The following is an 18611-nucleotide window of genomic DNA, read 5'->3' as shown; positions in this document are numbered from 1 at the left end:
TGGCAGGTGGTGTTCTGTACCAGCCTGCTACCGGCCCTGCAGAAAAGGCAACCCCTTTATAAACGGCAAGAGGCTGGAATGACGTCTGCCAAATTTATTACTACAAAAAACAAACAAGACACGTACCAAGATACAGGAGCTTTGAAACACTATCTGAGTGGTTGCTTTCGGCAAACCAGCCCTCCCCAAACATTCCCTTTATAAAGAGTTCAGGGCGTGGCCTCTCTCTGCCTCCTTCTGAGAAGCCCCACAGCCTTCCTCTGTTTACTCCTACTTGACTGCCTCCTGCATCGGGCGTCCTTGAACAGGGCCAGCTGTGGGTCATCTTCATCCACACTGTCAGGCTCACACAGCTGGGTCTCCATGGTGACCAAGTGGGAGGGGCCTGCCTGAGGGCTATCATCAGCAAGATCTTCAACCCCCTCAGCAAGGTCTTCAACACCCCCCTCCTCCTCCGATTCGTCCGACCCAACTGCCGAACCCACAGGCTGACCCTGAATCACAACACTATCCCGCACCGCAGGGCCCTTCCCCCGGGTCTGCCGATCCGGATGCGGTCGGGATGGAAATTGTTCATGAAAAGCGGTCACCAACGCAGGGGCATGGACGGTGGTTGCATCTTCCCAGGTGAAGTCCTCTGGTCCATAACCTTTCCATTCAATCAGGTACTGGAAACGACCTTTCAGCCAACGGGAATCCCTGATGCTGGAGACCTCGTACTCGGGGGTGCTGCCTCCATCACGAGGTCCTGATGGGGGAGGTTCCGCTCGGCGGAGTGGACAGGCCGGTTGCTCGGGGACCAACAGAGACCGATGAAAGACTGGGTGCACGCGCAGGGAACGTGGCAGAGTTAAGCGATAGGCGACCGGATTGATGACAGCCTCGACTGGTAACGGTCCTAAATATCGGTGATCTAACTTTCTCACCGGCCGTGTTGACGGTAGGTTCCTGGTGGACAACCAGAGATCTCCCACCGATAGTGGAGGCGTATCCCGTCTTGACCGATCAGCAAACCTTTTGTAATCGGCCTTGGCCTTCTCTAACTGACGTCGCACCAATCGATGGATCGCCTGTAACTCTGCCATGAAGTCGTTCGCTGCCGGCTCCGGTGAGTCCACGGGAGAAAGGGGGAAGAACCGGGGGTGATATCCCACATTGGCCAAGAACGGTGTCATCTGTGTGGAGGTGTGCTGCAAATTGTTAAATGCAAACTCAGCTATGGCGAGATAGTCCACCCAATTATTTTGCTGCAGATTGACGTAGCAGCGCAGATATTGTTCCAGGATACCAATGACCTTCTCGGTTCCCCCGTCAGTTTGAGGATGATGCGCGGACGAGAGGCAAATCTTGATATCCAACGCATGCATCAACTCCTGCCAGAAGCGGGCTGTAAACTGGGCCCCCTATCAGAGACGACTCTATCAGGGAGGCCATGCAGCCAAAACACCTGCTGAATGAACATACGACTAGTGGCGCGGGCTGACGGTAAGCCGCAACAGGGGATGAAGTGCGCCTGTCAGCATGTCCACCACCACATACTCTGTCAGCATGTCTTGGTCAGCATGTCCACCACCACATACTCTGTCGTAAAACCAGAGGATGGGGGTAAATCCATCAGAAAGTCCATGGACACAGCCCCCCAGGGTCTTTTGGGTGTTGGCAAAGGCTGCAGTAATCCAGGCGGGGCCCCTGTCGCTGACTTGGCCTGCCTGCATGGGATGCAGGAGGTAACATAGGACTGGACGTCGTGTCGGACTCGGGGCCACCAGAAGGTACGGGAGACCAGGTTCAGGGTCTTGAACAGGCCAAAATGCCCCGCCGCCGGGTTATCGTGACACTGGCTGAGGATGAGTCCCCTGAGTGGCCCTCCCAGAACGTAGAGCAGGTCACGATAATACAAGAGTCCATCCGTGACCGTCCAAGGAGAATATGGCCCCACCTCCTCCTTCCGCTGAGCCACCCACACCTCCTGCTGCTGTGCCTCCCGGATCCGAGCCCGTATATCAACCGGCTCCCGCACCGCAGCAAAAGACTCGACGGGGATCACTGTCCTGGGCAGAAGCTTGTCTTCCACTCGGGAATATTCAGACTTCCTGGACAGAGCATCCGCTCTTTGATTGTGCCCACTAGGTATGTACCGAACCCGGAAGTCAAACCTCGCAAAGAAAAGAGACCACCGGATCTGGCGTTGGTTCAAATTCCGAGCGGTCTGCAGGCCTTCCAAATTCTTATGGTCCGTCCGGACCTCGATTTGATGCCGTGCTCCCTCCAGATGATGCCTCCAAGCCTCGAACGCTGCTTTGATGGCCAGCAGCTCCTTCTCCCAGATTGTATAATTGCGCTCCGAAGGGTTCAGTTTTTGTGAATGGTACGTGCAAGGGAAGAGGGTACCGCTGGGCGTCGTTGCCTGGAGTAACACCGCCCCAATGGCAATGTCAGAGGCGTCCGCCTCCACGACAAACGGCCGTTGCGGGTCAGGATGCTTCAAGATGGGCTCCTTCATGAAGGCTTCCTTCAAAATCTGGAAAGCCTGTTGTTCTGGAGCGTTCCACTGGAACCGAGTCTTCTTCTGCAGGAGCCGGGTGAGGGGGGCTGTCAAGGCAGCAAACCCAGGGATGAAAGTTCGGTAATAGTTGGTGAACCCAAGAAGTCGCTGAACATCCTTCACGCGACGCGGGGGTTGCCAACTCTGCAAAGACTCAACCTTACTCGGCTCCATGGCGATGCCCTCAGGAGAAATGCGGTGAGCCAGGAAATCGATGGTCACCCGGTAGAACTGGCACTTCTCCAACTTGGCAAACAGCCGATGTTCTCGGAGTCGCTGCAGGACCTGATGGAGATGCTGATGGTGCACCTCACACGACGGGGAGTAGATCAGGATGTCATCCAAGTAGATCACGACAAACTGATCCAACAAATCCCGGAAAATGTCATTCATGAAATGCTGAAACACGGCGGGGGCATTGGTCAGGCCAAACGGCATCACCGTGTACTCAAAATGTCCATAGCGAGTACCAAACGCCGTCTTCCACTCATCACCCGGCCGAACCCTGACGAGGTTGTAAGCTCCACGCAGGTCCAGTTTCGTGAAAATCGTAGCCTCCCGGAGTCGGTCCAAGAGTTCGGGGATGAGGGGCAGCGGGTAATGATTGCGCACCGTGATGGCGTTAAGTTTCCTATAATCGCAGCAAAGCCGTAATTCGCCCGACTTCTTGACGAAGAGCACGGGTGCAGACACTGGCGAGGATGAGGGCCGGATGAAACCGCGGGCCAAATTCTTCTCCAGAAAGTCCCGCAATGCAGCCAACTCGGGGTCCGACATGGAGTACAAACGCCCCACTGGGAGAGGCGCATCAGGGACTAAATCAATGGGGCAGTCATAGGGCCTGTGTGGGGGTAATTGATCCGCCTCTGTCTCGCTGAACACATCAGCAAAGTCAGACAGTTCAGGAGGCAAGGAAACCCCTGGGGAACCCTCCACCTGGCCGGCACAAATATGGCGGGAGTGGTCCACGCACTGCAAGCTTGTGAAGGTGACCACGTTCTGTGACCAATAGATCTGTGGGTCATGCGCCCGGAGCCACGCCAGTCCCAGGACCACGGGGAAATGCAGATCTGAGGTGATATAGAACTGGATGGCCTCCACATGGGAACTGATGGCCATACATAATGGTTGCGTGGCGGCCGTAATAGGCCCAGACAGGAGCACTCGACCATCGATAGTCTCCACTAACATGGGCGGATCCACCGGGCACTGGGGAACAGCCCATTTGGCCAAAAATGCTGAGTCCATAAAATTTGTGGTGGCCCCAGAGTCAATTAAGGCATGGACTGGAATCCCCTCTGGCTTGCCAGGAAGGATCAGACGTGCCTCCAAAATCAAATGCCGTGGAGGTCCACAGGCAGCATCGGAAAGACATTGCTCAGTGTTGTTGTGGAACGCCCGATCTATCACACCGTCTAGATCGGGCTCGGGGCGTTTCCCGACAGAAAAGTAGGGGACTTTCTCGGGGCAGGCTCGGTCACTGATGCCCGCTGTCACTTCTTTGGGCAAAAAGCAGCCAAATGCCCAGGGTCCCCACAGTAAAAACACAACCCCCCCGATCGTCGTCTATTCATTTCAGTCACCGATAGACGAGACCTGGCGGCACCCAGCTCCATTGGCTCCTCCCTTTGAACTGGAGGCTCACGCACAACAGGGGCTGCAGGGGTCTGTGGGGTGGCACGGCGACTCCTTCGCTGCTGCAACTGAGCATCGATCCGCAGGCAGAGATGGATCAGCCCATTCAGGTCTGAGGGAATATCCACACGGGCCAGCTCATCCAACATCTCCTCCGACAATCCATCCTGGAAGGCATCCACAAGCGCAGCCTCATTCCAGGCGGAATCCTGGCTAAGCAGCCGAAAATCGCTGATATAGCCCTGTAGGGGGCGTTGACCCTGCCTCAGAGCTTTCAGGCGTCGAGTAGCAGCCTGCGTCTTAATAGGGTCCTCATACATCAGACGCATATAATCACAAAACCCCACAAAGTTGTCCAACAATGGGCTAGGTTGAGCCAGCAGAGGCGTGCCCCAACGAGCTGCATCACCTGAAAGAAGGCTTAACACAAACCCCACCTTATCCCGGTCAGTGGGGAAATCAGCTGCTCTCATGCTGATAAAGAGCTGGCATTGTCCTAGGAAAGCAGGAAACAGTTCTGGAGTGCCTGTAAATTTATCCGGCATTGCAACTTGGCATTTTCTCCTGGGTGGGGGTGATGGTGGGGGTGCAGCATGAACCTGAGCTTGCAGTTGAGCCACCTGAGCTGCCAGCAATGTGAGTTGCTGGGTGAGCTGGGCATTCTCAGCACGTAGCTGCTCCATAATATTAGTAAGGGGTGGGAGGCTGAAAGCAAACTGTTCTGTACCAGCCTGCTACCGGCCCTGCAGAAAAGGCAACCCCTTTATAAACGGCAAGAGGCTGGAATGACGTCTGCCAAATTTATTACTACAAAAAACAAACAAGACACGTACCAAGATACAGGAGCTTTGAAACACTATCTGAGCGGTTGCTTTCAGCAAACCAGCCCTCCCCAAACATTCCCTTTATAAAGAGTTCAGGGCGTGGCCTCTCTCTGCCTCCTTCTGAGAAGCCCCACAGCCTTCCTCTGTTTACTCCTACTTGACTGCCTCCTGCGTCGGGCGTCCTTGAACAGGGCCAGCTGTGGGTCATCTTCATCCACACTGTCAGGCTCACACAGCTGGGTCTCCATGGTGACCAAGTGGGAGGGGCCTGCCTGAGGGCTATCATCAGCAAGATCTTCAACCCCCTCAACGTCTTCAACACCCCCCTCCTCCTCTGATTCCTCTGACCCAACTGCCGAACCCACAGGCTGACCCTGAATCACAACAGGTGGGGTGGTAGGCAAGAGACTCATCCTGTGGGGTGAGGTGAGGCAGGGTGGGGGTGCCATTGCCATGGGGCAAGGCAAGGGCTGGGGAAGCTACTGCCTGACACCATTGGCCCCCGTACACAGAGGCCAGTGAGTGCATGGGGGCCAATGGTGTCCGTCAGTAGCCACAGCCTGCCGGCCCTCAACCGGCACACTCTGGGGCTCTGCAGCCCGTCACCAGCAGTTCAAAGAAGCCACCCCTGAGATGGATGGTCAGCCAAAAGCTGAGGAGGTGATGCAGTGGGTTGTGCCTGGGAAAAGGAGAGCATGGGAGGCCAGGAGGGACAGGATGGGTGGGAGGGAGGGAAACCAGCCGTGCCAGGATACATTCAGCCACATGGGATCTCGGTGAATTAACAGGCGGCTGGTTGAAGAGGGACAGTTGCCACCTCCGGGAAATGGTGCGGGAGCCCACAGAGAGGGCTCTGAGTGCCGCCTCTGGCACCCATGCCATAGGTTCGCCACCACTGACCTTGGGGATTGAGAAGTTGAGATGCTGTCCAGGAAACGATCAGACAAGAAAGGCAGGAGCTTCCAGTGGCTTAACAGTCAGGGAGAGAAAAATAGGATGGACCTACCCTAATTGATCAGTTACAAGTGGCTCAAAAGTGGTAAGTTTGTACCTTCAGACTCTTGCAAGATTCTGTTAATGTAGCCTTACAATAAAGTAGAATTAGTTCTTCTAGTCGCTTTTCTTGTCTGGGTTTACCTGGGAGGGTTGACATATTCAAGCTGAGGATTTTCAAACTAGCCCTGACTCCACCCACATTCCAGAATGTAACATGGATCACTAGCAGTAAGGATTCACTGAAGTAAGTGCTGTATTGAACCAAGACCCCTGGAAAATACTCAGTAGGAGATATTTTTACATATTGTAAATCAGCTTGTGATTTTCCATATCAGTGGTCTCATAGCACTATACTATTTTTACTATTTCTGTTTTTTTACACTTTCTCTCTTACACACACTATATAATAGAATCTGCCTTTTTTGCTGCATAAACATGTGACTAGGAATTTTGGCTGGCTGAGTTCTCTTCTGTCCCATGTTCAGATAAATTATTTATCACTTTTAGAGTATATCTGTGTAAGGCATTTTATACAACTTTAGTCTTGAGCCCATAGATTTGAAATATATATTTCAATTTCACCACAGATCTCTCAAAATGTCACTCAGATTTTTCTTTAGAAGCGATGGGCAGATTACAATCCTCGAGCTTTCTGTTGTCATCCAAGAGTCTTGAATGCATCACTCCTGTTGAGTAAACACCCCTGGAAGTCAAAGGGGTTAACTCCTCCCTTGATGTTGCTACTATCGCTAATTTGTTTAGCATCCTTGATCCATCAGGCCCAGGAGCCAAAGATTCTTTTCACTGCAGAAATCAAGGTATCTGATGCTGTGGCCTAATGTTACTACCAAAAGTTAATTCCAGTCTGCTTCCTAGTGGATCAGTGTGCCAGAGAAAAGGAAGCTGGGAGTTCGTGCCCTTTATACTTTTCCTACAGAATGTACACAGGTCCCTTTGCTCTTCACCTCCCACTGAATTTATGCATACCATTATGGGAAAGCTCTGGCCTAATGCTGGGACTGCAGGCAATGTCCCTTATGGGAAAAAGGACTTGAGGAAAAAAAGAGTGGCTACAAATGCTAGATATTAGGAGAAAAGCAGACAAGGGTGGGAAGAGACCCTTTTAACCCTTCCTCCTTTGCAATTTGAGCAAAGGAACGAGCTTTGGTTAAGTATGCATGTATGCATGCATTGCATGTGACGCCATGAATCTCTCAGAGCCAAAGAAAATACTTATTTTAGGGAGCTCTTGGGATGCACAATATTCTACACAAATATACTCTTTAGTTTATATGTCAGTATTCCCACCTTGACACCTTCTAGATGTGTTTGACTACAACTTGAATTTTTCTCCAGCTCACACAATTATACTAGTTGAGTACAAATGAGTATTATGTATTATTATGTATTAGGCTTTAAGTCATCATAACTTATCAGTTATTATTCATAGTGGTATAATCTAGGATATACATGCTCTAAATAAAAATCAGTTATGTTAAATACTGATTCTTATTTACAGCATTTATATCCCAGGTTTCTCCTGTAATAGATTTTAAGAAATATAGGGTAAAGATTTCCTTTTCAGACCCTACACCAGGGGTCTTCAAACTTGGCCCTTTTATGACTTGTGGACTTCAACTCCCAGAATTCCTCAGCCAGCATACGCTGGCTGAGGAATTCTGGGAGTTGAAGTCCACAAGTCATAAAAGGGCCAAGTTTGAAGACCCCTGCCCTACACTGATTCAACCCTTTAAAGCTTCATCAATCTCCATAATGGATGGCTTGCTCAGACAGGGGGAGTAAACCCCAATAAGGATGTAACAAAAACGTAATGATCAACAACAATGGGAGGAAAAACAATTTCACTGTTCTCCAAAATCAACATTGGCCTGAAAAAGCTAGTCGTATCAGGGTAACCCGAACGGGCAGGCGGAGAACCCGAGTCTGCTTCCTAGCGGATCAGCGTGCCAGAGAGAAAAAAAAAGTTGGCAGTTCGTGCCCTGTAAGGCTTTTTCCTAGAGAGCGCACGCGGGTCCCTTTGCTCTTCACGTGCCGCTGGATTTACGCATACCATTACGGGACACCTCAATCCACGAGGTTTCGGAAGTAGGAAGCAGCTATTGCTGCAGCCATGCCAACGGCCAAGATCAAGCCTCGTCAGGCCCCCACCCACCCACCCCCCCCGGGTTGGATCAAAACTAGGCCACGCCTTCTCAGAGTCTCCTCAACGGCAACAGAAGAGATGGAATCTCTTCCAGGTCGAGCGAACGTTACGCAGTTTAAGAAGAACCGGCACCGACGGAGTAGTTGCCCCAGTGCCAGGGGTCGGCAACCTCGGCTCTTTTATGACTCGTGGACTTCAACTCCCAGAATTCCTGAGCCAGCACAGCTGGCTCAGGAATTCTGGGAGTTGAAGTCCACGAGTCATAAAAGAGCCGAGGTTGCCGACCCCTGCCCCAGTCAAATGAACGCGGAGTCAAAAGACACGCGGCTTTCCTCCGTGGCCGGAGAGAAATCCCGATTTCCCCTCCCGGATCTGTTCCTCCCACCCCACAAAAAAATCCGCGTGTAAACACCGCAAGCACGTGAGCTTGCCCGGACCAATGAAAACCCGCCAGAGGCCGAGGACTTGGGGCGACGAGGGAGAGCCGCTTCTTGGTTCTGCGGCGCGGCCCCGATACCTGCGCGTCCAGGGGCTCCGCTTGTGCCCGGGCCGGCGGCGGAGCAGCAGGGCACAGCTCGTGCGCCGCCAGAGCGCGACGGGGGCGGAGATCATCGGGGCCTAGTCAAAAGGAAGCACCGGCTCTCGTCAGAAGCGGGACGCGCATTGGAGTCCCTCCCCAGATTTTCACAGCTGTGTTCCAGCGTCACGGAAGGGGTGTAACTCTGTTTTGACATCGGTTTCAGAAAGGGGAAGGGTGTTTCAGCAGAACAAGACAGAGAAAAGACAGGGTGAGCGAGAGAGGATCGGCTCTCCCTGACGTTGTTGTTGTTGTTAGTTGTGAAGTCGTCTCCGACCCATCGTGACCCTATGGACAATGTTCCTCCAGGCCTTCCTGTCCTCTACCATCTTCTGGAGTCCATTTAAGCTCACGCCTACAGCTTCAGTGACTCCATCCAGCCACCTCATTCTCTGTCATCCCCTTCTTCTCTTGCCCTCAATCTTTCCCAGCATTAGGCTCTTCTCCAGTGAGTCCTTCCTTCTCATTAGGTGGCCAAAGTACTTGAGTTTTAGCTTCAGGATCTGGCCTTCTAAAGAGCAGTCAGGGTTGATCTCCTCTAGGACTGACCGGTTTGATCGCCTTGCAGTCCAAGGAACTCGCAGGAGTCTTCTCCAGCACCAGAGTTCAAAGGCTTCAATTCTTTGGCGCTCAGCCTTTCTTATGGTCCAACTTTCACAGCCATACATTGCAACTGGGAAGACCATAGCCTTGACTATACGCACTTTTGTTGGCAGGGTGATGTCTCTGCTTTTTAGTGTGCTGTCTAGATTTGCCATTGCTTTCCTCCCAAGGAGCAAGCGTCTTTTAATTTCTTGGCTACAGTCCCCATCTGCAGCCCAGGAAAATAAAATCTGTCACTACCTCAATTTCTTCCCCATCTATTTGCCAGGAATTGAGAGGGCCAGATGCCATGATCTTGGTTTTCTTAATGTTTAGTTTCAACCCAAGTTTTGCACTCTCCTTCTTCACTCGCAACAAGAGGCTCTTTAGTTCCTCTTTACTTTCTGCCATTAGAGTGGTATCATCTGCATATCTTAGGTTGTTGATGTTTCTTCCGGCAATCTTAATTCCAACTTTTGATTCATCTAGCCCTGCCTTTCTCATTATGTGCTCTACATATAAGTTAAATAGGCAAGGCGACAGTATACAGCCTTGCCGGACTCCTTTCCCAATTTTGAACCAATCAGTGGTTCCTTGTCCAGTTCTCACTGTTGCTTCTTGGTCCGCATATAGGTTTCTCAAGAGACAAATAAGATGGTCTGGTACGCCCATCTCTTTAAGGACTTGAAACAAACTGGATACCTATATTGCAGAGGCTAATTTGCAGTGTAGTGGCTTAAGCCATCAGGCTTGAAACCTTGAGACGGTGAGATCTAGTCCTGCCTCAGGCTGAAAGCCAGCTGGGTAGTTCTAGGCTAGTCACTCTTTCAGCCCTAGGCGGCAGGCCGTGGCAAGCACTTCCCCAAAAGGTTGCTAAGAAAACTAGAGACTGGTCCAGTTGAAGGCACGCACACACGCACATTGAAGAGACATAGTGCACGTGGGCCGAGCCGTTTTCTAACAGGTCAGTCTGTGAATTTCAAGGCAGGGAGCCCCTGGTCTCCCGCAAGGAAGCCAATCCTTAAGCATCCTTTAGGTGTACAAATTCCTTGTATCTTTTTGTAGGCTACGCCAACTTGTGTAAGATCGCCACGCATTTAGTCTCGGATCAAACTACAGTAATTGTCCATTTAGGGCTTAGGCCGACTTTTCTGGGTGAGAATAGCTGTCCGGGTCAGCTAGGTCTCATCCTGGTGCTGCAGGAGGGTGTCTTTTAGAAAAGATTCAGAGATCCTCTGCAAGGCTTTCACCTCTGTCTCGGTATTGCTAAGAGGTAAAAATGTTAAAGGACAGCTTTTTCTGACCTTTTACTGGAGATAGCATTTGAGCAGGTGGATAAAACCTGAAACCATGTATCTGAAAAGCTATTACTGAGCTGTGGTGTTTCTCCTGTCCAGATTCAAAATACAGATTTGATTGTATTAATCCATTCGTTTCAAATGTATAGACCCAGTCTTTGCGACCTTTTCTTAAAACATGAGTATGATGTTTGAGCTCAACCAAAATATATTTCCTTTCATTCCAGCCGGAAAAGCTCTTGCTCTTCGACTCAGCAATTATAGAAGCAGAAACCACAGGACTCCCTTGCCTGCTGATCTTATCAAGTTAAAGTCCATAATTGGTTTCTTCACATAAATACACTTAGGTTTAAACTTCAGATTAAAATCTAAAAGAAAAGGAGGCATGCTCAGAACCAGCTTCTAGTGATGTAATCAGTCCACTACATTAAAAGCAAAATGAGGTTATGATATAATGCTTGAAAAGTGATGCAATGGGAAAGGGCTTGTGGCATCTTCGAAGTCCTACATAGCTTGGGACCAGGTTAATTGAAGGATCGTCTTTTCCCTGTCACATCCACATGACCCACCAGAGCAGGAAGGCAGGGAATGCTATGGATCTCCTAAGGAGGTCCAACTAGCAGGACCAAGAAGGGCTTTCTCCATGGTGGCTGCCTCCCTGTGGAACATTGTCCCCACAAAGATAAAATTGGCCCTCACTTTGATACTCTTTTGCAAGGCTCCAAAGATCTGATTTTGCCAATGGGCGTAGGGAACCCAGAATGGGATGGAGTTCATCAAATGGCTCATTTGACTGTTGTCGAAAGGGTGGGTAGGGAAGTTACTCCTTTTTTATTGTTTTTATATTGGGTTTTTATCTTTGTAAGCTTCCTGGAGTCAGAGAGTGAGTTGGGCAACCATATAGCTTTTCTTAAATCTCAAATATTCATTGTGCAAGAGATGATGTAATAAAAATACTGTAATTTAAAATTTTGCTCTGTGCCTTTTTGAACAATGATTTATTTCTACAGTTAAGAAAAACAATTTCAGAAAGATAATCATGAAAATAAATTAGTAACTTGTTAATTAAGTGGCATGAATTGCGTGAATATTGTTTCTGACGTAACTGTTGAAACGTAGCTTGGGTGAAGTAGAAATGAGGGACGTTGAAAGTTGAATTGAGGCAGCTTTTGGAGTCCTGCAAATTTGCTCTTCCCAATCCACTTTTCATGCATGTTTTGTTTCAGATTTTATAAGCCTTTAATTCCTGTCTGCTCTAGAATGAATGATTAGAAATATGGAGTCCTGTATTTGGCATGGCAGTCACTTTCTGCTACTGCTTCAGATCCAGAATTCTGCCAGTAAAGAGCTTTGAATACTGAAATGACTGACGTGCACGTCTGCTTCAAAATACACCATTATATTCAATAGCTTATTTTTTGTAAGTGCACGTAAGACAGCAGGTTTAAGATACTGAGGCAACTGACTTTTATAGGTATAAATTCATTTTATTTAGGCAGCTTTTTACAATTAGTTTTTAATACATTTTTTTCTCTGTAAGCTAACGAATTGTGCTAAAAGCTGGGTTAAAACAGATCTTTAAAAATGATCTAAAATAATGTTTTTAGTAGAGTAGATGGGAAAGGAAAACACAGTGGCTGGAGAAATGGCTATTAACATTCTGAAAATACCTGACAAAATTTGCCAGTTCTTAGCAGAATGAGCATCTCATCCTAATGTACACCAAAACTTTGCTCTTAATTTGTTAACACAGACCGGCCTTGGTGTCTCTCAGATATGACATACCAGTACTATACTTTCCAAGGCATATCACCATTGGAATTACATTTCAACACGTCTTCAGGGCTCAAGATTGTGCAACATTTGTGACACCAAAGCAATGTAAGAAAAATCAAAGGCCTCTCCTGTCATATGTCTTCCAGTGACATGTCACTGTCTCTGGAAAGCCAAGAAGCAAGGCATGAGAGCAGCAGAATCTTTACCTGTAAAGGCCATTTCAGTTGGTGATGAAATCTCATCTTTTGGCAGTGAATACCATTAGTAACTAGACAGATTATCTTCTTTTATGAAAGCAGGAATGCCAATAGAACCAAGTACTATATAGTTTTTGTGAAGTTTCAGAGAATGGACACAGAATACATATAAATTAGGTTTTATCTATTGTCATTATAGAAAAAGCAACACGCTTGGAAATCAAGCTGTCCAACTAGACTGCAGCACCTAAGTAACTTTGGGCTCTGGAATTAAGTAGCATCAGATCTATTTAGTACTTGGATGGGAGACTTCTATGAAATACTAGGACTGTCTGCTGGACTAGGAGCTTGGCGGGGGGAAAACCCTGATTATTATAAAAGTCAAAGGCAAGCTGTTTCCATGTCCTGCCAATTGAGAACCTATTATTTTCAGACCTGATGGGTTACATAAATATGAAACAGGTATCTACAAAGTGTTAGTCTAGAATGGCCCAAAGTCCGTGGACTTGGGGGGGGGAAATCAAGAAAAGGTCTGTGGTTTAAACCTTTGGGTGACACCCAAACAGAGTGTGATTGCTGGATTCTGCAGCAGACAAATCTTTTTTTATGCATTATTTATCTCTTCATTAAAGTAACTTTTATGTTATGTCAGGTCTGAAACTTCCCGTTTGCTAGTTGCTGAATATGGGGTTGCTTTTCTGGGTAGATGTTTATTGTCATAGTGTGAAATCTGACAACAGTAAAGACAGCTTGTTAAGGATTTGATTTAGGTTTCCTGACACTTGGAATAAAGAATTTAAGATACATTTGACAACTGGGCAAAATACAACCTAATTATTATAATATGATTAAGAACTTCCAATGTAGCAGAGAGGGAGAGAGATTTTATTTGGCTCTTTGCAAACTACTATTGACTGAAATTGAAATTCGCTGAAAAATAGCACTCATTGAATAACATTTGTGATAAAAACTTTAACAAAGAACCAATCTGAAATATTGTCACAAAGCATTATAAAGAATGAACTAGTTCACTGAACCAAATATACATACTCCTTTCACACACAGCCTTGCTCATGTTTTATGCAGTGACTATATTTGTGACTGTAAAATATAAATTACATCTTTGTTTGTTCATTTGGGGTTATTAAATTCATATCATCAAATGTAAATCTAAGTGGAATCCAGACCTAGTTTACAAAGTGGATAGATGCTTTTGCAAGGAAGCTTTAGTTGTGGAAAATATCTTTCTAATATCATAATGTGAGAGTGCCAAAAAATAAATAGGTAAATAGGCCACTGTCCGTATTGGTCATGTGTACTTTCACAGATATGAATGATTTAAAAGAAGTGGGAAGGTCAACATCTGAAGTGGACTATCTGAATTAAAAGGTTACTTTGAAAATAGATTCAGTTAAAGGGCATATGAGCAAAAGAAACAAATTCTCTCACAAACAGCTATCTGGATATCACAGTCATGATTATCAACAAAAATGTTCTATCAAAATTCATTATCAAGCAATAAATTTGTTCTCAATTGGGGAACTGGAAAAAATTATTTTTATAGTACGGGTAAGCTTAATAATATACACATTATTAGACTTGCAGGATAAGTGATTTTATTTCTTGGTAAAAGCAGTTATTTACAATACCACCTGAGGCAGGCATGTCAAACTCACGACGTCATGTGACATCGCGCAACGTATTGGGACTTTTTCTCCATTGCCAGCAATGGGGTGGGCACAGTTTCGGTGTGATGCATCCGGCCCACGGGCCGGCAGTTTGACATGCCTGATCTGAGGTTTCCCATCTGAGGTGGGATTAGCTATGACATGATTATTAAAAGCTTAAACATATACAGATGTTCATAAATTATATTCTTGTTGACTAATTTGCATATGTTATGGCTGGCAATTTGGCAAGACATCCAGCAACTTTAGCTATCCTTAAATAGCCCAGTAATGCTCATTTGTAACATAGAGAAGAGAACCTGTGGCCTATCTGATATTCCAAATATTCTTTGTAATTTACCATTCAAGGTTGAGGCTGCTAGAAACTATAGTTAACATAGGGAGAAGTTTCTCTTTACAATAAAAATGTTAATTGCTATTGTTTTAACAGGGTAAACCAGAATTATGTCTGTAGTCTGGAATTCTGCAGGCCTATATTAAAAAGTCAGTAATGACTGATAGTTCTTTGAACGGTGATGACTAAAAATATTTCAGCAATAACCTGCCTCCAGGTAAACTAAGGCCATCTCCAACACTGGAAGTTTTTAAGAGACTGGACATCCATTTGTCCAAAACGGTATAGGGTTTCTTGCCTGAGCAGGGGGTTGGACTAGATGACCTCCAAGGTCCCTTCCAACTTTATTATTATTATTAACCCTTGGACTCTTGCCAGGCTAATTCTCATGGAATTATTTCAGTGTTTACTTGAATATGTAGCACAACAGAATCAAACACACTACAGATAGTCCTCAACTTACAACAGTTCATTTAGTGACAGTTCAAAGTTACAACGTCACTGAAAAACGTGACTTATGACCATTTTTCACACTTACGACCATGGCAGCATCCTCATGGTCACATTACCAAAATTTGGATGCTTGGCAACTGGCTCATATTTATGACAGTTGCAGTGTCCCCAGATCATGTGAACAGCTTTTGCGACCTTCTGACAAAGCCAATGGGGAAGCCAGATTCACTTAACAACCAGGTTATTAACTTAACAGCTGCAATGTTTCACTTAACAACTGTGGCAATAAAAGTCGTAAAATGGGGCAAAACTCACTTAACAAATGTCTTACTTAGCAACATAAATGTTGGGCTCAATTTTGGCTTTAAGTCAAGGACTACCTGTATTCTCTATACCAGGGGTCCCCAAACCCCGGTCTGTGGACCAGTAGTGGCCTGTGGCATGCCAGCAACTGGTCCTCACAAACAAGCAAAGCCCCATCCGCAGGATGCAGGCAGCACACCAAACCACGCACTCTCTGGTCCATGGAAAAACCTTTCTCCACGGAACCAGTCCCTGGTGCCCAAAAGGTCGGGGACCTCTGCTCTATACAACAAGCAATTCATTCAACTCTTCTGACAATTGCTTGGATATAGTCATCCACAGGACATGATAAAGGGAGGGAGGCCAATGACAATGCACGTGTCGTGATGTTACAACACTACTTTCCTGTATCCGACATTATGACACAACTGTGTAATTGCCTCTTTTGTCTGACGTGCACATGTCATTTTGACATCACCATGGCTCTCTTAAAATGCTACTGTATCAGTGGATGTTTACGCCGAATGTTTTTCATCTCCCTCTACCCCAAAAATTTCTGTCCTAGCAATTATTATTTAGGATTGGCCAAATAGGATGAAAAACCTCTACTCCTTGAGCATGGAAACAAAAATCCTTACTTTAACTCAGAATTGACAATGATCAAAGATAGCACAAAAGTCAATTCCAATTGGAGCAATATATAGAAATAAAAGATGGGGGGGGATTAATGTTTTGTGTACATCCTTGCTTACTCTTTCAATCTCGTTCAAGCCCTCCCCTTGCTTATAACTAAACGCTTAAAAGGAGCACATAAAACACTCTAAATTAGCAAGCACAATTTGGGCTTTTTATTGGTCTCTTACTCTCTCATCACCCCCATTATTCTGTGGTATATAGGTTGAAAATCTGTATTGGTGTGATTGCATTGTGTTTACATACAGGCTTAAAAAGCCCCAATGATTGTCCTGCACTGCTCTCCACGGGTGGCCCCGATTTCTCTCCCATTGCAGCTGAATTAGTGCTCCAGTCATCATACCCTGCAGATGTAACTTGTATTGGCATGCTGAGTGAATTAAGTCAATTAAGACACAGCTGGTAACTGGGATGCTTATGCTGTACCACCACTATTCTAGCATTCTGGTTTATACCACATTCATTAATATCCTAAGGAGGACCTGGGGGAGAGGGGGGGGCGGCAGAGGTTCACTGAACGGTTACAAATATCAATGTGTTCAAAGCAACTCTAAGCTTGAATGAAAGGCATCTAGGCCATCAAGCCCAATATTAAGGTTCTCATGGATAAGAGTTCCCAAACACACTAACAAAGCCCTTGCCACCATGCAAGATAGTCCAGGCTTTCTCGTGCACTTCGCAAAGTTCATTCAAGTGTTCTGGACTGGGTTTGCTGTTGCTGAGTACCACCTTTTGCAGACTGGATTTGAGACTGAGAGGCAGGCACTAAGAAAACAGAGTCTGCGGTCAGATAGTAGCTAAGGGACCATCCAAAGCGAAACTCAGAACGTCCATCATGTTCCTCTCTATAAGTACTGTACGGAGAAGTTCACAAAAAAAAGTCTTTGGATCAAAGCTATTAGAAGCAGAACAGCAATGATATCAGATTTAATATACAGTAGTAGAGTAGCAAAAAGGAGCACGAAGAACTATCAGCTCTTAATGTATTTGGAGTGCCTGGGATTGGGGCCTTTTTTTTCTTTCTTTCTTTCTTTCTTTCTTTCTTTCTTTTTTTTTTGGGGGGGGGGAAGACATTTGATTTAGAAGCCATAGTTTGGAAAGGTATTTTTAGAAAGCTGGAATTTATAACTCTATTTTCCCTCCCTTTCATGGATTCACATTCTTGCCACTGTATCCACACAGTGCAGGCATTGAGTTTGACTGTCCATGTTATTTTTTTAAAAAAATATATTATTATTTCCTTCTACGTAGCTCCTACTGGTCCCTCACTAAATCTCAGAGTATCCAAAGCTCACAAGCAAACTAAAAGATGTGCAAGATCATTGATGAAAATGTGACTGAGTGGAAATAGCAGGAAACATAAGAGATTTCCTTTAGGCAACCCAGTGAAAGTGACTGTAGCGAAAAAAGAAAAAAAAATCTTCTCCCCTTGCGTATGGCATTGCAAAATTTGCTAAGCTGTCAAGATTCCCAGGAATGAGACCGTGCCCCTGCCATGCAGGAAGTAGAGCTATAAGCCTCGGCAAATTATTTGCATATTTCCATGCAGGCTATAAAATAACTTCTTTCCTTCACACCGAAGGAGTCATCTTGAGTTTTTGTTTCGTTTTGTTCAATTGACTCACTATTTGTGCCAACATAAAAGCAGGAGAGCAGAGATCCTTAGAAAAAGAAAGGCTCTTCTGCAGAACTGCCCTCCAACCTTCTTTGTAATCCACCAAAACAATGTCAGCTGAGGTCCCAACTGCCACCATCACCAGACTATAGACAGTGTTCAGCGTGACAGTGGCGGTTTTTTCTGTACAGTATCTCATCGAGCAAGGAGAGTCATGCTGAGTCTCTTCGATCAGAACTTCCAGGGAGATGCTTGCTTCACAACAAATGTGCTTTGCACAGGAGATCCTCCGCAACAGTTGGGAAAGAAGTAAGGGACACATCACATGTTACCGATCAAGTCTTCTCAGAGAAAAGGATTCATACCGCTTTGCGAAGCTAATGGTGGTGGGATCGAGCCAGAGAGTGGTAGGAGAGGTTGAGGCAAGTTGCTAGGTAGCTCTGGGAAAGGCCCTGCTCCAGCCTGAGGGAAGGCACTCACAGAGGCTGGGAGAGTCATTGTTGAGGGGATGCTACTGAGTGGAAGAGGGAGAGAAGCGCTGTAGGTCATAGAGTTCATTGGCATCCCCACAGGAACACCAGGCACTGGGGAGTTGGTCCGCATCTGATTGAGAGTTGGTTTGGGCTGATCAACATTAAACGGATTGGTAGGCGAAGGGGCACTGAGTCCTAGGGGGAAAAAAGAGAGAAAAACATGAGTCATCTTGATTTCAGTTACTGTGAGACATTGAGGAAGTTTTTTTATTTATTTATTTTTATTTTAATTCCATTTATATCCCGCCCTTCTCCGAAGACTCAGGGCGGCTTACAAGCTTAGCAGTAGCCTTCATTCTATGTATATGCCTGCTTGTTAGGGCTTTCACACACACACACACACCCCAAGCGGCATTATTACAAAGTCAGCTTAATTGCCCCCAACAATCTGGGTCCTC

The 18611-nt window shown here is 46.5% G+C and overlaps 2 protein-coding genes across 6 annotated transcripts in view; both read right to left on the bottom strand.

The window, feature by feature from the left end:
• Positions 1-8837, bottom strand: part of SPATA20 (spermatogenesis associated 20) — a 59295-nt gene extending 50458 nt beyond the window's left edge. Inside the window, exon 1 of the mRNA XM_083352720.1 lies at positions 8682-8837. Within this exon, the coding sequence (XP_083208846.1) occupies positions 8682-8776 (95 nt within the window). The 5' untranslated portion in view covers positions 8777-8837. The remainder of the gene's footprint in view (positions 1-8681) is intronic.
• A 3261-nt stretch (positions 8838-12098) lies between these two features.
• Positions 12099-18611, bottom strand: part of EPN3 (epsin 3) — a 53836-nt gene continuing 47323 nt past the window's right edge. For all 5 annotated transcript variants that reach the window (XM_083353923.1, XM_083353926.1, XM_083353927.1 and 2 more), the window contains one exon: positions 12099-18348. In XM_083353923.1, the coding sequence (XP_083210049.1) occupies positions 18026-18348 (323 nt within the window). In that variant the 3' untranslated portion in view covers positions 12099-18025. The remainder of the gene's footprint in view (positions 18349-18611) is intronic.

The sequence above is a fragment of the Vipera ursinii genome (assembly GCF_947247035.1).
Source record: "Vipera ursinii genome assembly, chromosome: 2".
NCBI lineage: Eukaryota > Metazoa > Chordata > Lepidosauria > Squamata > Viperidae > Vipera > Vipera ursinii.
This window is presented reverse-complemented; position numbering and strand designations above follow the sequence as displayed.